The 22,160-nt window shown below is 41.6% G+C and overlaps 1 protein-coding gene across 1 annotated transcript in view; it reads right to left on the reverse strand.

The window, feature by feature from the left end:
* LOC126354273 (solute carrier family 22 member 7-like) overlaps positions 1–22,160 on the reverse strand; it is a 103,088-nt gene that overhangs the window by 45,983 nt on the left and 34,945 nt on the right. Inside the window, exon 4 of the mRNA XM_050003814.1 lies at positions 11,942–12,099. Coding sequence (XP_049859771.1) covers positions 11,942–12,099 — 158 coding nt within the window. The remainder of the gene's footprint in view (positions 1–11,941; positions 12,100–22,160) is intronic.

Here is a 22,160-nt window from a genome sequence, read left to right on the forward strand (position 1 = left end):
GTACAAGATCAGGTATATTTGCCAGTATACACTGGCAACATACGCGCTGGAAGATCCCAGCGTAAAGGGTTCATTGTATTTACAATGTGGTCAATTTTATGGTCAAATGTTTGAGCGGAGCGCAAAACAAGACTGCCTGGAAATCACACAATGGATCTTTGTTAGAATTTTCGTAGCCAAACTAAGCGTCGGAAATGTGCAAACAAACTAAAAGTGGAATGAGCAAATAGCGTGTAAAATTGACCAGCCTGAGGCATAATTCTGCAAAAAATATTTAATTGTTGAGAGTAACCAGGCTAATAAGAAATTTAATTAGTGGTTTGAGGGAAAATTTAAAAATTTCATGGAACATCTGCTGCTAATATGTAAATGAAGTCACAAAACTTTTATCTCTTCAAGGTGTAGCTATTTTGCGCATAGGAAGATACACTGGTCTAGAAATTGCGGAATTTTTTTTTTCACGTCGAAAAAATAAAATAAATATTAAATTGCCGAATAAACTGACAGTTGTCTGCTTTCTGTTGATCTATAGAGGCTGCTCAGAAACAACATGAGAAGGCTGCAAGGACGTTGCAGGGTGCATTTTGTTGAGAAATAATTTTTAAGAAAAGAAAATTCGACACTTTGAGCCGTTTCAGATTTAATTAGCACTGGTGTTAGCAATCAGGCCGTTGCGGGCGCAGAACCAAACTAGAGAGCGATAGGACGGTAGTAACGAACGAACGCGAGTCATGGACTGAGCAGTCTTGTGCGCTGTCATCTACACTGTGAGAAAAACACACCAGCTGTATCTGTTGGGTTGCTTTAATTTGCGGTCGCAACGGCCAGATCCGCTAAATTCAGCTCTAATTAACTGGGAAACAGCGTAACGTATAGAATTTTTTCCTTCACAGTTATTTCTCATCACAACCTACCCTGCAATACCCCTGCAAGCTTTTCACACTGTTTCTGACCAGTCTGACCACCCTGTATACTTTTAATAATAATAGAACAGCGACCGAAATTTAAATATATTACAGTTCATGCATTCTGAACAGCTTAAAAATAAAATTAAATTAAGAAAAATTTCAAATGTTTTGTGCAATGGTATATCTGACAGTAAAAAAATAAAATAGATTAGGGAAACATTCGGTGCACCCAATTTGTTGTACATTATTCAAAGGTACACATAATGTTTCACTAATCTACTTTATTTCTTACTTTTAGATAATCATTTCACAAAAAGTAGACTTTCTTTTTTTCAAATTTTTAAAAATTTAGTTTTACCTTTGAGGCAAGCTGTCCGTTAACTGACACGGTCGTCAGTTAACGTAACGGATGATACGCAATTTGTCTGTGAGTCGTCTTAAATTTATTAAATTTGTATTCGTATTATAACATTTTAATGGACCGTTCTTTTAGAGAAAACTGGGGACCAGTATAGTATTTGCCTAACTGGGCGTGGAAAAATGCGTGAAAACCACATTCAGGTTGGCCAGCGTCCCACACCAACGGTCATTTGTCAGCCAAGCCACGTGATTTCGTTCTCTGTCTGGCTCATATCCCTGCCTTCCAAGCTAGCGCGGCGCCTGTTAAGCTGTGCGAGCAGCAAAGTATCTTCTGTATAGTAGTAATAACTTTAGAGAAAGGCTAAGATATCGGAAATAATACATTTTTGGTACCATTCAGAATATCTTCTTAGGAGTAGCAATAACATTATAAAAGCGCTACGATATCGGAAATTATACAATTCCTGTGCCAAACTGACTGAAGGGGACCGGTTAATCGTGATAAATAGAGATTCGCGCGTTTATGAGAGAGATCACACAGTGTTTGGTGATCTCCCCAGCGACATTCTAGCGAAATGTGACCAGAATATTCAATGAATTAATCCGTCGATGTGTAATGTCAGCCAATTGATCGAAAACTTTCGTGTAAATAGCTCATTGATTAAGTCGAAGAGGGAATAGAGAATGTTAGGAGGCACATGAACATCAAAAGCAAAACAACTGGGGGTTTAGAAGCATAGCTCTTCTCTAGTTCAGTCCATGAGTGAAACTGTAAGCGCATTAGATCTAGTACAGAATAACACCTTCCACTACGAAGAGCGTAGTGATTTCAGAGTCGTGCAACATCTTTCCCTGCGGCAGTTTCAAAAGTCTGAAAGACTTGTATAGTCAACTTTTACCATTTACAACGTCCTTCGTTTCCTTAAGTCGTAACTTTCGAGGTGACTTTTCTGTAACGTATACTACAGGGTACAGTTTAAACTGATATTTATGGGCTAAATCATTTGAAATGTTTCATTTAAGTTATATATCATTCATTTTTATAATTATTTCAGTACTGTTTAAATACTCCATCTTAAATTTATTGCACTAAGTAAAGGGTGCAGTATTTTAGTTTCTAAAATCACATAACTTCGTTCGGTTTTTGAAATAGTGCACATGGACAAATTTTTAGAGAACTGCATTTACATTATGAAAAATTGTAGTAGCTCTGTAGCAGGTAAATTTTCACATAAAACTAAATTCTAGAGTTAAAACACGTACATAGAAATTTCACTGGATTTACAAAAACGAAGTTCTTAAAAGTAACATTTTCGTTTACCATCACTCAGAAAACATTAACGTTAACTAATATTTGAAGTAATTTATTGAAGAAACTGTAAGTTTCCAAACGCAACCATCCTGAAGTTCTTTTTCTGAATGATACTCTCGTGCGCCAGCAGAATTGTGATCACTGGCTATTGCAAAACTGTATGTAGGCTGTTTAGGTTTTTATAAGGGTAACGCAACGTAGCGCTCTGTATGAAAATCACTGGCTGTGCTGTGTGCAGTCTGTGGCTAGTTTGCATTGTTGTCTGCCATTGTAGTGTTGGGCAGCTGGATGTTAACAGCGCGTAGCGTGGCGCAGTTGGAGGTGAGCCGCCAGCAGTGGTGGATGTGGGGAAGTGAGATGGGGGATATTTTAGAGCGGATAATCTGGACGTGTGTCCATCAGAAGCAGTACATTTGTAAGAATGGATGTCATGAACTGCTATATATATTATGACTATTAAGGTAACTACATTGTTTGCTCTCTATTAAAATCTTTTATTTGCTAACTATGTCTATCAGTAGTTAGTGCCTTCCGTAGTTTGAATCTTTTATTTAGCTGGCAGAAGTGGCGCTCGCTGTATTGCAGTAGTTAGAGCAACGAAGATTTTTGTGAGGTAAGCGATTTGTGAAAGGTATAAGTTAATGTTCGTCAGGGTCATTCTTTTGTAGAGATTATTGAAAGTCAGACTGCGTTGCACTAAAAAAAATATTGTGTGTCAGTTTAAGCCCAGTCATGTATAATTTTTCTAAGGCGACCTTTCATATGTCGGCGAGTTGCATATCGGTCACTGTTACTTCGTTTCGGCGGTTCCATCTCAAAATTCGGTGTACCTTGTCAATTTCTTGCATAATTTCCGAAGTACCCCGTGTTATTATTTTGTGGCTGTTCCGTATTCCTATGTCCCTCTTCCTGTATTGGAGCGCGAGTGTCCTTTGAAATACGTAATTCTTGTATTATCTGTGTCAGCTGATCTTGTACTTCCTGGATTTCTCTTTGGTGTTGCGTATTAATTTGATTCCGATTTTGTTTGAATTTCCTAATTTGTTCGCACTCTTCTGTGTCATTAAAGACTACCGGCTTTGTGTCATTTAGATTATCATCTACCTTCGTAGATAAATTATTTAGCTGATCCGAAAGTTCAACTACTTTCTCTGATAATGAACTAATTTCCTCCATGTGTCTTTCTGAACCAATTTTCAGAGTATCTACTGTGTCCTTTAAGTTTTCCTGAGTTTTTGCAAGTTGCGTAACCGAATCGGTAGATGCAACTGAGTCAATTTTAGCTTGCAAGGTCTCATGATTTTCATGAACAATAGTTTGCAGTTCTTTTATGGCTGCTTCGTGACTGTGTAATGCATTTCCATGTCGCGAAAAAATAGGTTGAAAATGCTCATAAATTTGTGTTTTTACGTCATTACAGACTTTTTGACATTTTGATTCAATGTTATGTAACTCAGTAGTTAAATCTTCACGTGTCTGTTCAAGCGTTGAGTCTAACTTTTGAAGCTTTTGCTGTGTTTGTCTCTGATTTTGTGAAATTGTGTCTAACTTTTGAAGCTTTTGCTGTCTTTGTCTCTGATTTTGTTCCATTTGTTGCATTAATTGCAATAATAATGTGTTAGTGTCTGGAATCTGTTTCTCTATGCTTTTTGGCAGTGCATTTTCACCGGCAACATTCACATTTTGACAAGTGGAAAATGTGTCTTGGCTCATTTGAGCAAACGGTGAGGACCCAAAACCTGAGTCTACAGTATTTGCAATATTGTGTTCTGTCATTTCGGATTCCTGAAGCCAACTGTTGCCGACCGATCGATCGATAATGCTTCTCTGTTAACTACTTGTTTCATTGTCTACACCATTATTTGCCGCCAGCTCCATTTCCCTTCGCACAGTTACCAAATTACTACTTCGAATGTCTGTTAATTCATTACACAGTGGTGCTGATAAGCTACGCTCGTCGTCACTATTATTTCTCAGTTTACTTTGGAGCCTAGTGTTATGTTTTTCACATGGCATTATTGTCACAATATTTCACAGGATAACGCAAAAAAGCACAATTTGAAGAGTAAAAATGAGAGAACACATTAACATGGCACTGAAAATAATATCTAGTTAATTGCAAGCGCAGCTGCGAAATACTTGGTGCAGATATACATTCATGCCACAACTGTTTTACTGTACAACAATAAAAGACTGCAACTACAAAGGAGATTTCCTCTACAATTACGCACTAGTAATAAACAATAGCTACACTAATTACACAAACTACAAGAAAAAAATCAGAAGATTCCAGTGAGGTATCCTCGGCTAAGGATCGTCATATGAAACGTCCCCTTACAAAAATTATACATGACTGTGTTTAAACTGACACACAATATTTTTTTAGCGCAACGCAATCTGACTTTCAATAATCCCTACAAAAGAATGGCCCTGACTAACATTATTAACCTATACCTTTCACAAATCACTTACCTCACAAAAATCTTCGTTACTCGAACTACTGCAATACAACGAGCGCCACTACTGCCAGCTAAATAAAAGATTCAAACTACGGAAGGCACTAACTACTGATAGGCATAGTTAGCAAATAAAAGATTTGAATAGAGAACAAACAATGTATTTACCTTAATAGTCGTAATATATATAGCAGTTCATGACATCCGTTTCTGATGGACACGTCCAGATTATCCGCTCTCAAAAATCCGCCATCTCACTTCCCCACATCAACCACTGCTGGCGGCTCACCTCCAACTGCGCAACGCTACGCGCTGTTAACATCCAGCTGCCCAACACTACAATGGCAGACAACAATGCAATCTAGCCACAGACTGCACACAGCACAGCGAGTGATTTTCATACAGAGCGCTACGTTGCGTTACCACTATAAAAACCTAAACAGCCTACATACAAAATAAACCTTTTTTTCGTCTAATTCTTGCTCTACATCACTGACATGTTCCTCTGTTTACCGATTGCTAACATCATCAAAATTAGAATAGTTAAAATTAACATACACCTGCAAACACTTTTTGTGCTATACTAAGAAAATAGGTACGTAGTTCACGAGGCTCGGTCTACGTGGCAACAACACGGGTCAGCAACAAATAAACAAGGGTAGAATGCAACCGACAGTAAAATATTATAGATTTGACGATTTAATGAGGACAGGTGACGAAAAGGAACACTTCGCCACAAATTACCTTGGAGAACGACTTTGAAAATTCTCATGCGGTGTGAGTTGAGACTTAAATAAACACTTGCGCGTGTGTGTGTTCTGCCACCAATTATTTTGTTGCTTTTAGTGATTGTTTTACGTCAAACGTATCATTACTTACGGATCTTTGGTTGTTGTTCAAGGGAGGAGGCAAAGGTTTTTGACGCGAAGTGAAAACGAAAGGCAGCAGTGCTCATAAATCCTAAAGAAGTATGTCGAACATAGCTGTTGAGTCTCATTAGCGCTCCATGCAGAGACTACGTTGAACATAGTTGAAAGACGCACAGTTTAAGAAAGTCCGATGTCGTGAAACGACTCTGTAAGAAATGTAAACCCTTGCTGTGACTGGAGAATGCAGAGATATCCCCATACTGCGGGACAGCTGAGGTTCTACACCCTCCAGCACTGCTTTCACGCTTTCCGTCAGTGGCGGAGAACGATTTCGGTAAGTCACGGAAAACCTAAATCAGGTTGGTCGGATGAGGATTTGAACCTTCATCTTCCAGAATGCAAGTCCAGTGTGCTAACCAATGCGTCACCTCGCTCGGTCGGTCGAACGACTCTTTCGTAAGGCACTTCCGTCGTTGATGAATTAGTTTTCTTAAGATTCTGCCAACGACTCTCAGATTTGCTTCTGTTTTTCATAAATATAGTTTTATTCCACTTCATGTCGCTCCGAACGGTTACTCTTTGGAACTGTACGTTTGTTGCTCTTTCCAGCCATTTATCGCAACTCTGAAATCAAACGGAGTGTCCAAGGTCCCAGGCCACTAGACCATCATGCCAGGTTACAGTTCTGCCAACGGATTATAAGACGGACCACTGACAATCCAAAATTCACTGTTCGCATTCTGTGACATTATATACACTACTGGCCATTAAAATTCCTACACCACGAAGATGACGTGCTACAGACGAGAAATTTAACCGACAGGAAGAAGATGCTGTGATGTGCAAATAATTAGCTTTTCAGAGCATTCACACAAAGTTGGCGCCGGTGGCGACACCTACAACGTGCTGACATGAGGAAAGTTTCCAACCGATTTCTCATACACAAACAGCAGTTGACCGCCGTTGCCTGGCGAAACGTTGTTGCGATGTCTCGTGTTACCGACTTTGATAAAGGCCGGATTGTAGCCTATCGCGATTGCTGTTTATCGTAAGGCTAAATTGCTGCTTGAGTTGGTCGAGATCCAATGACTGTTAACAGAATATGGAATCGGTGGGTTCAGGAGGTTAATACGGAACACCGTGTTGGATGGCAACGGCCTCGTATCACTAGCAGTCGAGATGACAGGAATATTATCCACATGGATGTAACGGATCGTGCAGCCACGTCTCGATCCCTGAGTCAACAGTTGGGGACGTTTGCAAGACAACAACCATCTGCACGAACAGTTGGACGACGTTTGCACCAGCATGTACTAACAGCTGCGATTTCCCTTGAGGAGCGCCTGCGATGGTGTACTCAACTACGAACCTGGGTGCTCGAATGGCAAAACGTCATTTTTTCGGATGAATCCAGGTTCTATTTATAGCTTAATGATGGTCGCATCCGTGTTTGGCGACATCGCGGTGAACGCACAATGGAAGTGTCTATTCGTCATCCCCATACTGGCGTATCACCCGTCGTGAGCCAGCCGGGGTGGCCGAGCGGTTCTAGGCGCTACAATCTGGAACCGCGAGACCGCTACGGTCGCAGGTTCGAATTCTGCCTCGAGCATGGGTGTGTGTGATGTCCTTAGTTTAGTTAGGTTTAAGTAGTTCTAAGTCCTAGGGGACTGATGACCTCAGAAGTTAAGTCCCATAGTGCTCAGAGGTATGTGGCACCATTCGTTACACGTCTCGGTCACCTCTTGTTGAACAGTGGACGTTACACTTCAGATGTGTTACGACCCAGTCACTACTCTTGATGAACTGTGGTATCGTGTTGAAGCTGCATCCAAGCTCTGTTTGACTCAATGCCCAGGCGTATCAAGGCCGTTATTTCGGCCAGAGGTGGTTGTTTTGGGTACTGATTTCTCAGAATCTATGCACCCAAATTTTGTGAAAATGTAATCACATGTCAGTTCTAGAATAATATATTTGTCCAATGAATACCTGTTTATCATGTGCATTTCTTCTTGGTGAAGCAATTTTAATGGCCAGTTGTGTATTGCAATAACCCTGTACGGACAGATACAAACCCTCGTCCGATCTTGGATGCAAGGCATCAGGTTCGCTTGATGTGAACATTGAATGAAAGAGGCTCAATATGCTTTAAGGAATGTAATGACGCATATGCGCGTCGCAATGCTTAAAACTTGTATTTGGGATAGCATAAGACATTCTGTAAATTGCGTATACGGATACGCAGAAGACAGATTTCACACAGTAGTCGCTTCAAACTTTTCACTCTAACCAAATTTAGTATCAATTTGTGGGAAACAATTGTGGGTGACAGACTTAAGACCATATCTTTAGTGGACAAATTAATCACAGGTGCACTTTATTATTAATGGAGAAGTTGCACTTGCGGAAAGACAGCGGATATGTGTCAAACACGACTGGTCACCACTCTGCTTTTTACGCCTCATACGACACTATCCGACAACATTCAACGAACTGGAAAAATCACACCGTGCGCGTGTGGCACAGATTTGGTGAGTTCCAAAACCACACCACAAAACAGTGTTAACACGAACGGAGAGAGGTCCCCAGTCGTGGGGTCCACATTTTGAAACAATCTACAAGGTGATGCAGGCTAAGGTCCCAGGTATCACACCTAGCACGGAGTCACCCTGCTTTGCGAGTATTCGAGAAGAAAATTTCGAAGCTTCGTGTGATGCTCCATGGAATGGTTGCGTAATGTAATGGGTAGCGTACATTGCTCAGATGTAAAATGTTGTGGGTTCGAACTTGGTAAGGTGCTTTCAATATTTTTATTTTAAATCTTTATCAAGCGACTTTGATCCTTATTTTTATTTAATTAATTGTCTTAAATATATGTTTTTATTTCTATTCCTTTGAGACATCTTTTTAATTACTGTATGATCTTTTTCATTTGCTCTAATTTTTTTCTTTCTATCACTAATTTTGCACTTCGAATTTTTGTGAATGAAAACTTAATTATTTTTATCTATCATAATATTTAAACATCACAAAATGCCGATCTATCAGTTAAGAAACAAAAGACAAAATAATCTGTTTACGTTGAACGTGAAATGGTGTGATTATGTGCATCTTTTCAATGGTTATCATCCTAAAAACATTTGATACATAATTTATTATTGCACTACGGAGAAAATAACGCAGATTAAGATTAAATGAAAGAATGGATTATAAGAAAACGAAATGACGACTAGAAATAATGAATGCAACAGTATGGACTAAAATGTAGGATGATAAAACAAACGAGAACAAGTCGAAGTTAATACTTAAGTATAATCAACATCACATGAACGAAGATTAAAAGTGAAAAAGATGATAGGAAGAAAAATAAGGGCAAATGGAAAAGTTAACAAGAACATGTAAGTAACTTGACGAAGAAGAGAAATAAAAATAAATTACACTTAAAGCAATAACTGAATACAAGTACAAATCAAATCATTTCGATAATGATTTCAAAATAAATAATTTCAAAGCGGTTGAACAAAAATCAGGGCAAATGGAAAAGTTAACACGAACATTAAAGTATCTTGACGAAGCAGAGAAATAAAAATAAATTACACTTAAAGCAATAATTGAATACAAGTACAAATCAAATCATTTCGATAAAGATTTCAAAATAAAAAATTTCAAAGCGGTTGATTTGTTTAGCGACCACACGCTTTGCATGTGAGGACTGTAACTGCATCATTACGCAGTGCAACCAGTGCCTATAACAAGACTTTTTTTTAAAAAGACGTAGATTATTATGTCAAATGCCGAATTTCTTTTTCGCTGGTTACTTGCAAGGAAGGGACCAACATGGAGAACGGCTGCAGTGTGTGATACCTACATCACTATATAGATCGTTTCAAAAAGTCGATCCACCGCTGGGGATCAAACGTTTAATGAGCAATGGATTAGTCGAGAAGTTCCAGCAGCCTGGCCTTCCCGCTCACTTAACCTTAATCCCTTACGTTTCTGGCTGAGCGACATTTAAAAGTATTGTCGTATTCCCGAGCTTCCAATAACGTGCACGTGTTACAGGAGCGTGTATCTATACAAGTGAGAAAATCAGAGGCTAGTTTGTGTTTTAGAGTGTGTTCGAACAAGTTCGTAACTGGATCTGCCTGGCAGATTAAAATCGTGTGCCGGACGGAGACTCGAACTCGGGACCTTCGCCTTTCGTGGGCAAGTGCTCTACCAACTAAGCTACCCAAGCACGACTCACGCCCCGTCCTCACAGCTTTACTTCTGCCAGTACCTCGTCTCCTACCTTCCAAACTTTACAGAAGCTCTCCTGCGAACCTAGCAGAACTAGCACCGCTGAAAGAAAGGATACTGCGGAGACATGGCTTAGCCACAGCCTGGGGGCTGTTTCCAGAATGAGATTTTCACTCTGCAGCGGAGTGTGCGTTGATATGAAATGGCAGATTAAAACTGTGTGCCGGACCAAGACTCGAACTCAGGACCTTTGCCTTTCTCGGGCAAGTGCTCTACCAACTGAGCTACCAAGCACTATTCGAGCCCCGTCCTCACAGCTTTACTTTTGCCAGTGAGGACAGAGCGTGAGTCATGCTTGGGTAGCTCAGTTGGTAGAGTGCCCGCGAAAGGCGAAGGTCCTGAGTTCGAGTCTCGGTCCGGCTCACAGTTTTAATCTGCCAGGACGTTTCATATCAGAGCACACTCCGCTGCAGAGTGTAAAACTCGTTCTGAAACTTCGTGTCTGTTTATGAGGGAGGACTGAACGGTGTTTGAGAAAGAGTTTGGTTAATCACTCTCAGTACCTATTTCAGTGTTGAAAGACATATGGCTATCAAATGACTGGATGGTCCATATCTCATCGAGTATGTTTTTCCAGTCGTATTTTTAAAGATTTAGGGTTTTGAGGAATATTACTACCAGTAAGAATAGGGGACACGTGTGATACAAAGCGAGGTGGTACAGTTGTTAGCACACGGGACTCAAATTCAGGAGGACGACGGTTCAAACGCGCAGCCATCCCGATTTAGGTTTTCCGTGATTTCCCTAAATCACTTCACGCAAATGCCGGGATGGTTCCTTTGAAAGGGCACTGCCGACGTCTTTCCGCATCCTTCCCCAATCCGGTGGGACTAATGACCTCGCTGTTCGGTTCCCTCTCTCAGATCAACCAACTAACCAATGTGATGTTAGAATTTCCAGGCTCATGAAGATTTTTAACTATTTTCGTTTCTTCGACTATGTGGTGTCCTCCAGATGTTGCCATCTGATTGACGCCACCCTGCTTAGGACCCGAGAAGAGTTCAAGATATGAGGCACTTGTTTATGTAAGTTGTTACTTAGATTGAAATAGAACGAACTGTGTTTACTTACAGATAAATAGATGTTATGCTAGATTCTCAAATATATAATTGGGGAAACTGAGTTTGCCTTGAGCAAACACGATTTTCTTCTTTAGCACCATTCATTTTCCTGTGAAGTTTCACCGTTTTCCTTCCTTACATTAAAGAGCTGTACTGTCATTCGCAGTTTTAGCTGATGTTTTGCTCTAGTTTGTCATCTGCAATTTTATCTGATCCCACGTTGTCGTGGCTGCACATAAATGGAATTTGCTCACACGCACTGTGTCGCTGTTTACGAGATATGCACCCATTCCGAAGTACCGAGGGATACCGCAGAATGGAAACATCAAAAACTGCAGATGACGAGCTGGAGCAAAATATGAGCTGTACTGCAAACGAGAGACATCTACTCGAACAATATGTGAAACTATGAAAATGAGATGAGCCCACTGACGATGGTGAAGCTTCACTGAAACATGTATGGGAGTTAAAGAAGAAATTTATATTAGCTTAAGCCGGAACCTATATTTATAATCACATATTTCAAAGCAAACACGGACAAGAGTTTCAACTAAAAGATGAACAAGCTTCTAGAGCAAGTCACTAATGGAACACATTACGAATCTCTATGTACCTTCGTTAGATCTTGAGATGCATGCTGAGTAGACTAATGTAAAATATATTTCACAAATCTTACCGACGGCTGTAGTTGCTTCTGTTGTCGAACTATCCGCGGCAGTTGCAAGTACAGACAGCAGAATGAATAAGGGATAAATATTTGCTGCTGGTACACTCAATGTTCGGCAAACAGCAATCAGGGAAAGAGACACGAAATACTGCATGCGGCGACCAAACCTGTAAATAAAATTTAAGCCATAAATTTTTGACAGGATCTCCCTCCTTTCGTTATGTTATTGATTTGTGTAAGTTAAAACTAAGATATTGAAATAAAATAACTTCTACGGAAAACACTGGGACCTAAAAGTAATGGTAATGACAAATACAAACAAAGATCACAAAGCTCCGTTTGAAAATTGATAAGGTAACCGATGTAATGAGAGAAAGATGACTACAGTCTTATGGACGCATACACCGAAAGATATAACGCAAGCAGATCTTCAACTTAGGAAATAGCTACAAATACAGAACCATTTCTTTCACTGAAATTGACAAAGATATGGAATTATAACGGACTCAAGAGAGATGAAGCACAAAAGGAGGATCTCACGAAAGAAAGACGTCAGGAATTGGAATTGGACACAGGAAGAAACCGAACGACTCTCTCGAACGATGGGAGAAGTCTGGGAGCAAGGAAAATTAAACACAAAGGTGCATAGGCCATATTTATTTACGCTATCTACGGAATACGTTATTTGGAGAAATAAATAAATCAACAAATATAAATTAATATATAATTTTGTGGGCATCAGATAATTACGACATGTGGAAAAGTGTTTCGGGTTAAGCTTAATGATGAGAGGCTGTAGCATACTACCTTTCAAACCTCGGAGGAAAGCGATGTCAAGTGATATCCCATGGATATAAAGAGAGCTTGAATGGGGCCACATGAAGTTAATAGCAGAGTAATTTCCGAGTAATAATTTTCCGATGTGCTCTGTCAGTCCGATGTGGTAATGACCCAATATCGCTCACCAGTACTGCAGAAAAGGTCTGAGAAGTGTAGTGTATGCATTTTCCATAGTAGGTTTGTTGCATCTTCTAAACTGTCTTCCAACAAAATGCAGTCTTTGGTTCCCCTTCCTCAAACATTTTCTTTGTGATAGTTCCAGTTGATTGTAACTGTAGACCCTACGTATATAGCGGAAATTGCAACTTTTAAATTTACCGAAATTTAACGGAATTCTTTTAGTATTCAAGTGGGAGACCTCATACTCTTTATCGTCAGTTTTCACATCTTTCAGATATGTTGTATAAATCAATTTGCAATTCATTTTGATCTTCTGATGATTTTACTTTACGGTAAACGACAGCGTCGTGTGCAAACAGTTTAAGAACGCATCTCAGATTGTCTCGAATGAAAAACAGCTCACAGTTGCATTAAATTATGTTTATTTGAAACCTTGACCATGATTTCTGCTATAATAATATAGACGTTTTCAGAAGTCCTAAAACCGATCAAAAACGTATAAACCAGTGATACAACCGACTCATGAACTTAAAAACTGACTAGTTGCCTGATAAACGATGCAACGTAGCTCACTGTGGTGGGCGCCACCTATGATGTCCGGCACAATTGACAAATGTGCGCCCAGTATAACAGAGGTATTGGCGGAGGACATACGGTGCCGTATGTAATTTTACTTTTGTTCGAAACAGACTTATGTATGTTGAAGTTATTCTATTGATCTTGACGCAGCCGCTGGGCTAAGACATTTTCCATTTATTAGTGGATATGTAAGTAATGTGTTGTCACTTACCTAATTTGGAAGTTTATGTGTAGATTGTAGCACTGGTCTAGATGTTATTTCGATCATTTTTAGGACTTCTGAAGAAGGCTGTATTATTATAGCAGAAACCATGGTCAAGGTTTAAAATAAACATAATTTAGTGCAACTGTGGACTGTTTTTCGTTCGAGACAATTTCGTAACGGTTGCTGTTGTCGCTGCCATGATTAAAATAATGCATCTCAAATTGTCAAATTGTCCATTGGGGAACCCCACGTCACACTTCGATCTGATTAGGTGAATTCCCATCAATTGACTTTCTGACAGTCCAGTCGCACAACTGAGGCGATTCCTATAGGCACGCAAATTGACTAGCTGCTGCCTGTGATAAACGGGGTCAAAAACCTACTGGAAATTTAAAAATATGGAGTCAGCTAGAGATCTCTTGTCGATAGCACTCCTTACTTCGTGTGAGTTATGAGCCAGTGGTGTTTCATAAGGACAATACTGTTTGTTTCCGTACTGATAATTTCGCAAGAGATTGTTTTCTTTCATGATATTGGAATACAGTATATTTTCCAGAATCCTATTACGTAACACCCTTAACAGATTTTCTGTAAACGAACATAATAAAATATTATACGTTTGTGCAGAACAAGTAAGCGGCGATGTTGATTGACTTGAACAAACTATACTAGTCTTTAGATAGAAAGCTACAGACTTCAGCGTGGACAATAAAAATGACCATTGAAACCAACAGTTTTAACTCAAAAACATGAAGCATGGATTTAGGGTCTCATCGACGAAGAAGTCAGAGACGGTGCACAAGATCGGTTCGGAAAGGATGGGGAAAAGAAATCGACCACGTCATTTTCAAAGGAACAATCGCTGGATTTACCTTCAGCGATTTTAAGCAAACAACGGAAAAAACGAAACATGAATGGTTGGACATGGTTCTGAACCAGCATCCTATGGAATACAAGCCCAATATTTAACCTTTGTGCCACATCATCCAGTCTTAGCAACTGAAAGCGGTCGGAGGGAGGGAGCAAGAGATGCAATTACGTTCAAGATTGCAGTCGGACAATGGGAAGCACTTTCATCGATTACATGTAACTACTTTCTCGAACGAGTAATTACGGAACGAAAAAGAAAAAAAAAACTAAAGAAATTCAAATGAGAAAGTATATGGGATAAGGGAGTGGAAAGGAAAGAGAAGCTCTGTTACTTTGCATATGGAGATGATACGGCACCACTTACTAACGAACTAGAAACAGCGGAGAAAAGTATTTTAGTTCTAGGCGCTACAGTCTGGAAAACCACGCGACCGCTACGGTCGAAGGTTTGAATCCTGCCTTGGGCATGGATGTGTGTGATGTCCTTAGGTTAGGTTTAAGTAGTTCTAAGTTCTAGGGGACTGATCACCTCAGATGTTAAGTCCCATAGTGCTCAGAGCCATTTTTGAAAAAGCGTTTTGAAGACGTCGGTGTAACAGAATCACCAGGTTATAAATCTCATACGAAAAGAGTTCATGACCAACATAGATGGTTCCTTCAGCATGTAATTGAAAGCATATACACTGAAGACCCAAAGAAACTGGTATACCTGCCCAATATCGCATAGGGTCATCGCGAGCACGCAGAAGTGCCGCAGCACAACGTGGCATGGACTTAACTAATATCTGAAGTAGTGCTGGAGGGAACTGACATCATGAATACTGCAGGGGAGTCCATAAATCAGTAAGAGTACAAGGGGGTGGAGATGTCTTCTGAACAGCACTTTGCAAGGCATCCCACCTATGCTCAATAACGTTCATGTCTGGGGAGTTTGGTGGCCAGTGGAAGTCTTTAAACTCAGAAGAGTATTCCTGGAGCCACGCTGTAGCAATCTATGGGGGTTTGGGGTGTCGAATTGTCCTGCTGGAATCGGCCAAGTCCGTCGGAATGTACAATGGACATTAATGGATGCAGGCGAACAGACAGGATGTTTACGTACGTGTGACCAGTCATTCTATCTAGAGGTATCACTCCAACTGGACATGTCCTACACCATTACAGAGCCTCCGCCAGCTTGAGCAGTCCCCAGCTGAGATACAGGGTCCATGGATTGACAAGGCTGTCTCCATACCCGTAGACGTCCTTCCTCCCGATACAATTTGAAACGAAACTCGTCGGACCAGGAAAAATGTTTTTTATCAGGTTACCTTCCGTTATGAACGTGGGTGCACTCAGCGACTGTGATCTGATTTATAAATGATAGAGCACAGCAAACAGTAGTCCTTTTTTGCAGGTTTTATTTGGCAAATCCAGATTTCGGCTAATGTCTAGCCATTATGAGAGCATTATTTTCTAGTCTCAATGCATGTCAGCTCCAAGTTCTTTGGGCGTCAGTCACAGTTTTTTGAATACTGAGCACTGATGGTGGCTAGGCACTAGACGAAAACTGGATTTGCCAAATACAATCTGCAAAAAAGGACGACTGATTGTTGTGATCTATCATTTATAAAACATATTTTTAGTCATCAACAGTCCAATGTCGATGTTAACGGGGCCAGGCGAGATGTAAAGCTTTGTTTCGTGCAGTCTTCAAGAGTATACGAGTGGGTCTTCGCCTTCGAAAGCTCATATCGATGATATTTCGTTGAATGGTTCGCACGCTGATTCTTGATGAAGACCCTGCATTGAACTCTGCAGCAGTTTGCGGAAGGGCTGCACTTCCGTCACGCTGAACGATTCTCTTCAGACGTCTTTGGTCCCGTTCTTGCAGGATCATTTTCCGGCCGGACGGATGTCAGAGCTATAAGATTTTACCGGAGTTCTGATATTCACGGTACACTCGTGAAATGGTCGTAAGGGAAAGTCCCCACTTCATCGCTACCTCGGAGATGCAGTGTGCCATCCCTCGTGATCTGACGATAACACTACGTTCCGTCTTGCTTAAATCTTGATAACATACCATTGTAGCAGCAGTAACCGATCTAACAACTGCGCCAGACACTTGTTGTCTTATATAGGCTTTGCCAGCGGAATCGCCGTATTCTGCCTGTCTACGTATCTCTGTATTCGAATACTCATGAATATACCAGTTTTTTTGGAGCTTCGGTGTAGATCAAGACGATAAAAAGATTCAGATAACACAAGAGAACAATTCCATTTCAGAAAAAGCTCTCAGACAAGCTGCGGCTAAACAGCAAATGATAAATGTAAATGGATTGTCACCGTAGGAAATATATTTTAACAAGACGGACTTAGCAAACTACAGGTAAACTGAGACACATACACATAACAGTTAAACTGTAACACCAGTATGCAACAGGACCCACAGGACAGGAAACTAGAACCACATATCAAGGGGGCAATAGTAAAAGATGCGGAAATGAAAATACGATCTACAGAAAATTTCACCGGGTGACAGGAGAGGCGGAACTGATGAGGAAGGGAAATACACTCTTTTATGAACGTACTGTATCTACGGACATTCACTGCAGGTAAACAATGTTCATGTTCTGTACTCATATAAAAATAGCGTAAGCAGACAAGAAAGCAGAGCAGATTCTTCCACAAGGAGGAGACTGGTGATGCACAATGAAGATGCTGAAGATCTGACTTAAGACTCTTCGAATATTTCGGTGAACAAAAGACCAGTATAGTTTTTGGAAGTGAAGTTTCATCTGGACAAGATTAGGGAAGGAAACGTCTGGTTGAGAACTATATGGAAAATTTGACAAGTTCGTTGGTTTCGAGGAGACAGAGGAAGACTCAGTGTAAAAGGAAAGAACCTACTTCCAAGAAGAACAGAAAAATATTGACAGTGTATAAACATGATACACTGACACGTAATGGAAACATTTTCAAAAGTGGCCCGTAGATGACACTAACCGAAACGTAATAATAATAATAATAATAACCTGAAATTTCCCCGGGCTAATGGTCAGGACATACGAAACCTGCTCAAAGGTATCCAGACGCCAGACACTTCCATGGTATGCGGAATTAAGCACTAGATGTCACGACAGGCGGACTGTGTGGCATCCCCGCGCTCCAACCGCGTGCTGATATTGTCGACGCCGTAGAGCTGCTACTGCCACAGCTCTCGCAGTGGAGTGGAGACACGATGCGCAATGACGTAGGTCCCCGTTGCTGAACGGGAGACAGAAATGCGAACTCGTACAATGGATGCTTCTTCTGATTTAAGATTGAATGATTCATTGCCCGGATATGCAGTAGTTGTTAAATCTTATCTCTTCCGCAACGTACACACCACCAATTGCGAGGAAACATTGTAATTATCTGTCTTCTCGTACGTTGTTGGCTCGTTGCTATGGAGTTTTTGAACCTGTATGAAGCGAGATCCACAGATGCTCTTTGATCACGTCTGAGTGAATCTCCACCGTAATATTAAAAAAATGTTTAAAAGTTCTCTTTTCAATTAATGAAGTAGGTATTTTGATATTCAGATTAAATTGTCCCTGATGAACAGTAGTTGGTTAATTGTCTTTGATTAAATCACTTAATAATGTAGTCCACGCTTGATATTTCACTTGGAACGAACAGTTTATTGTTCCTTGGCCACTAAATACTTTATAACTTTCGCACCACACGCACACGCGGTTGGTTAGTAAAGTCAGTTCTATTAAAATTAAGTTTCTTGCCAATTACGACAACTTGACTCTTCAGCGTAATTGTGTCCTACTGGAGACTAATTGAGTGTAGTCCTTTGATATACTATCCACTCTTCTTTTAGTTGCAACTATTTGAAAGTCAAGTCCAACATTCACTAGTTTCGTCAATAAAGTTCAATTAACCCGTTACGCACGGTTAAACGCGCCTATCACTTCCTGTCTCTGCTTCGAAAATCAGTTTCCGATATTCGTGAATCACGTCACGCTAGAAACACTTCTGAACGCAAAACAAATCTCGTCGCGTTCCGTACTCTCAATAACTAAGACAAGAATTGCTGGAACAGTCCACGAGTATACTGGCGGTTCACAGTGTCCAACGGGCGCAATATTTCGGCGATCAGACATGTCGCCACCGTCAGGTGCGCTGACGAACTGAGCTCCTGAGGACGGGCGGCTGATTTAAATCCCCTCCCCCCGCGGGCCACTCTCTTCGACGTCCGCGCCCGCGCGCCGGCGGTCGCGAAGACGTGGGCGTCGGAATCTGTCGTAGCTTCGATGTGCCTGCTACGTCCGCCCTGGTCGCCAGTTTGTACTTCTTGCTGAGAGTCTTCTTAATTACATTCAAAGCCGGTTCCCAAGCCTGGTGAGATTGTAGCCGAAATCTTCCCTGGTGCGAATTTTGATAGCCTTCCTTATAACGCTGTCCCAATATTTAGAGGTCTGAGCCAGGATCTGGCCGCCCACCCTCAGGAGCTCAGTTCGTCAGCGCACCTGACGGTGGCGACATGTCCGATCACCGAAATATTGTGCCCGTTGGACACTATGAACCGGCAGTATACCCGTGGAATGTTCGTGCAACAAATACGCCAGGAGAAACTGAAGAATCACAAGACAAGAATTGTTCTCGCACGTCTTTACAGGACGAGAGCCAGTAAGCGACTTCTTCTGTGGAAGAGTATTGTAGGCGCATTGAATTTCTTCGTTGCGCTTACAACTCTCTTCCACATAAAAGTTATCTCTGACTAACATCATCTTCGACTTAGCTTTCAAGATATTAATTGCAATTATCACTTGGATATTTGTCCATTAATTAAATGTGAGGTTTTTTCCTCCTGTTTTCATAACAAAAAATCTCAGTGAGGTATAATGTTGTTGTTATCAAAACTTCATGGTCTTAGCTTACCGGCCAAGATGTCGTATTTGCCAAGATAACTCTTCCCTACTTCATATTATGATATTCTGTCTTAATTGACTTTAAGCGGGCCGTTGGGGTGTTACAGGGCCTGCCAGTGTAAAAGGATGTGGGTGTGTAATATTGTGTTGTTAGAGAGAAGCAGTAATTGCAGAACGTGTCGGTCATAAGAGGTCAGGGACTGCGAATCAGTACTGGTCACTGGATGTCACTTAAGTAACAAATGAATCAAGTACGTTTCAAATGGCCAAAGTCGACTTTTACTGATGTGATAGTGAACTGGAAACGAGGAGAAACGACCACAGCTTAGCCAAGATAGGGCAGACCACATGAGCTGACGGGCAAAAGACCGTCGAGCTTTGAGAAGTGTTGTAGTAATAAAACCTCATGAAATAAGCGGAAGGCGTCACTTGTGTGTTACAGAGTGCTGCGAGCAGTCCAGCCACCATACTGACTGTGGCTGGGGAGTCGAAAAAACAACAGTCGAGCTTCCCTTCTTTAGCCGCAAATTTCTGTAATCAGTGCTAAGCGACGCTTGAGGTGATGTAAAGAGTGACGCCACGGGACAACGGAGGACTGCAAAATGATGATCTGGACTGATCAGTCGTGTTACACCTCTTGTAAATCCCACAGAAGGGTTTGGGTTTGGTGAATTCCTGGAGAACGTTACCTACCGTCATGTACAGAGCCAACAATGCAAAATGAGATGAGCGAATGGCATCGTTGGTCAGAAGGCCCTAATTCGGGGAAGTTCGGCCGCCAAGTCTTATTTCACTCGACGCCACGTTGGGCGACTTGCGCGCCAGTGATGAGGATGAAATGATGATGAGGACAACACAACATCCAGTCCCGCAGTGGAGAAAATCTCCAACCCCGCCGGGGATCGATCACGGGCCAGCTTGCATGGGAAGCGAACACGTCACTACCAAGCTAAACATGCGGATGCCAACAGTGCAGAAGTATAAAGACACACATTACAGCGCTGTGTACTGCATACAGTAGAGGAACAGTTCAGAGACAGCGATTGTACCAGCACGACAAAATACTCAGTCATGATGCAGCTTTTGTGAGACAGCGCTGGTTTCAAGAATTCACGTTTTTAATCTCCAGTTTTCCTTGTAATCGTATTAGCGTATGTTATAGCAATGTTCCCTCCTTTTGTTTAATTCCGCCTGAAGCCAGTGGTGAAGTTACCGAGTGTGCATTCCTAAAGCATCGACTGCATACCGGCCGGTGCAGCGCCACGAAATGGCATCAACAAGGTGCTGCCCCGTGTAACAATGGAAAGAGCAGGCAGCGCCACACCTCCAGGAAGACAGAATCCAGTGCTCCCTGTCAACGCGGATTTAACCAGCCGCCCATCGGTGGTCGGGGCCAGTTTGGTCGCAGCCTTCAAGATCATCACTACTGAACAAAACAGGAAGACGTTACTTAACCTGCATGCTGCAAGTGGTAATAGTCTGTATTAGTAACTAAGCGTAGGAAACAGAGAAGAACATACAAGTTAAGTAATTGTTCTCCTCTTTGTAGGATTATAGTGTTCAATTATTGCAACACAATTTTAAATATGGAGTATTGACCCGCTATGGTAGCCAAGAGCGGTAACGCGATGCTTCCTGGCTTCGGATAGGCGCGCTGGCCCCAGATCGAATACGCCTAGCGGATGTGGTTTTTAGGGGGTTTTCCACATCCTGCTAGGTGAATGCCGGGCTGGTCCCCACGTTCCGCCTCAGTTACCTGGGTCGCGTACATCTGAACACATTCGCACTATTCCATGGATTGTACTAGACACAGACAGTTAGGGTATACTAACTACTTTCTGGGGGGTACAGTGTGGCGACAAGAAGGGCATCCAGCCACCCATTCAAATTAACATGCCATATCTGATTAACCGGCAGACCCCATAAGTCGGGATTGATGGTTGGAAAGAGAGTTTTATGCAGCTTATTTTGTATTCCTGGTACCGGCAATCACATCTGCTCTCCTTCCTTGTTTGTGACGGTGTCAACTCCCAGAGCAGACAACACAATATCTGGTGGAGAGAATTCCACACCCATTTCTGCATTCACTCTACACTGCTCCGTCACAGCACCTTACTAACATTTCTCTCTTTTCTTTCAGAGGAACACTGCTACTAATCGTTCTTTCTTTTGTCTTGCTTTTACTTACATAACTTGTTGTGGTGCTCCTCTCAGTGAAACCTCTTCTAACCTGTCCCCTACACCATCTGTGCCTAAGCCTCCGAATGCTGCAGCCTCTGATCTAATGCAGTTTACTTAGTTTCAGAGCCACCAAATGTCTCAGTTGATGACGGCCGTAGAGCAGCTCATTAATGCACAAACCTTGCTGCATCAACGCCATCTCAACAGCCACCCACATCCACGTTCCCGCGTCCGTTCATTCCACTGCTCTGAGCTTTTGATCAGCAACAAAAGGAATGGAACGAGTACTACAAAAATGGTTCAAATGGCTCTGAGCACTATGGGACTTAACATGTGAGGTCATCAGTCCCCTAGAATTTAGAATCACTTAAACCTAACTAACCTAAGGAGATCACATACATCCACGCCTGAGGCAGGACTCGAATCTGCGACCGTAGCAGTCGCGCGGTTACGGACTGCAGCGCGTAGAACCGCTTGGCTACCGCGGCCGGCGAACGAATACTACACTCCATTCAGTGCTCATTGTGCTACACAT

This window comes from Schistocerca gregaria, chromosome 3, assembly GCF_023897955.1.
Source record: "Schistocerca gregaria isolate iqSchGreg1 chromosome 3, iqSchGreg1.2, whole genome shotgun sequence".
NCBI classification, from domain to species: Eukaryota; Metazoa; Arthropoda; class Insecta; order Orthoptera; family Acrididae; genus Schistocerca; species Schistocerca gregaria.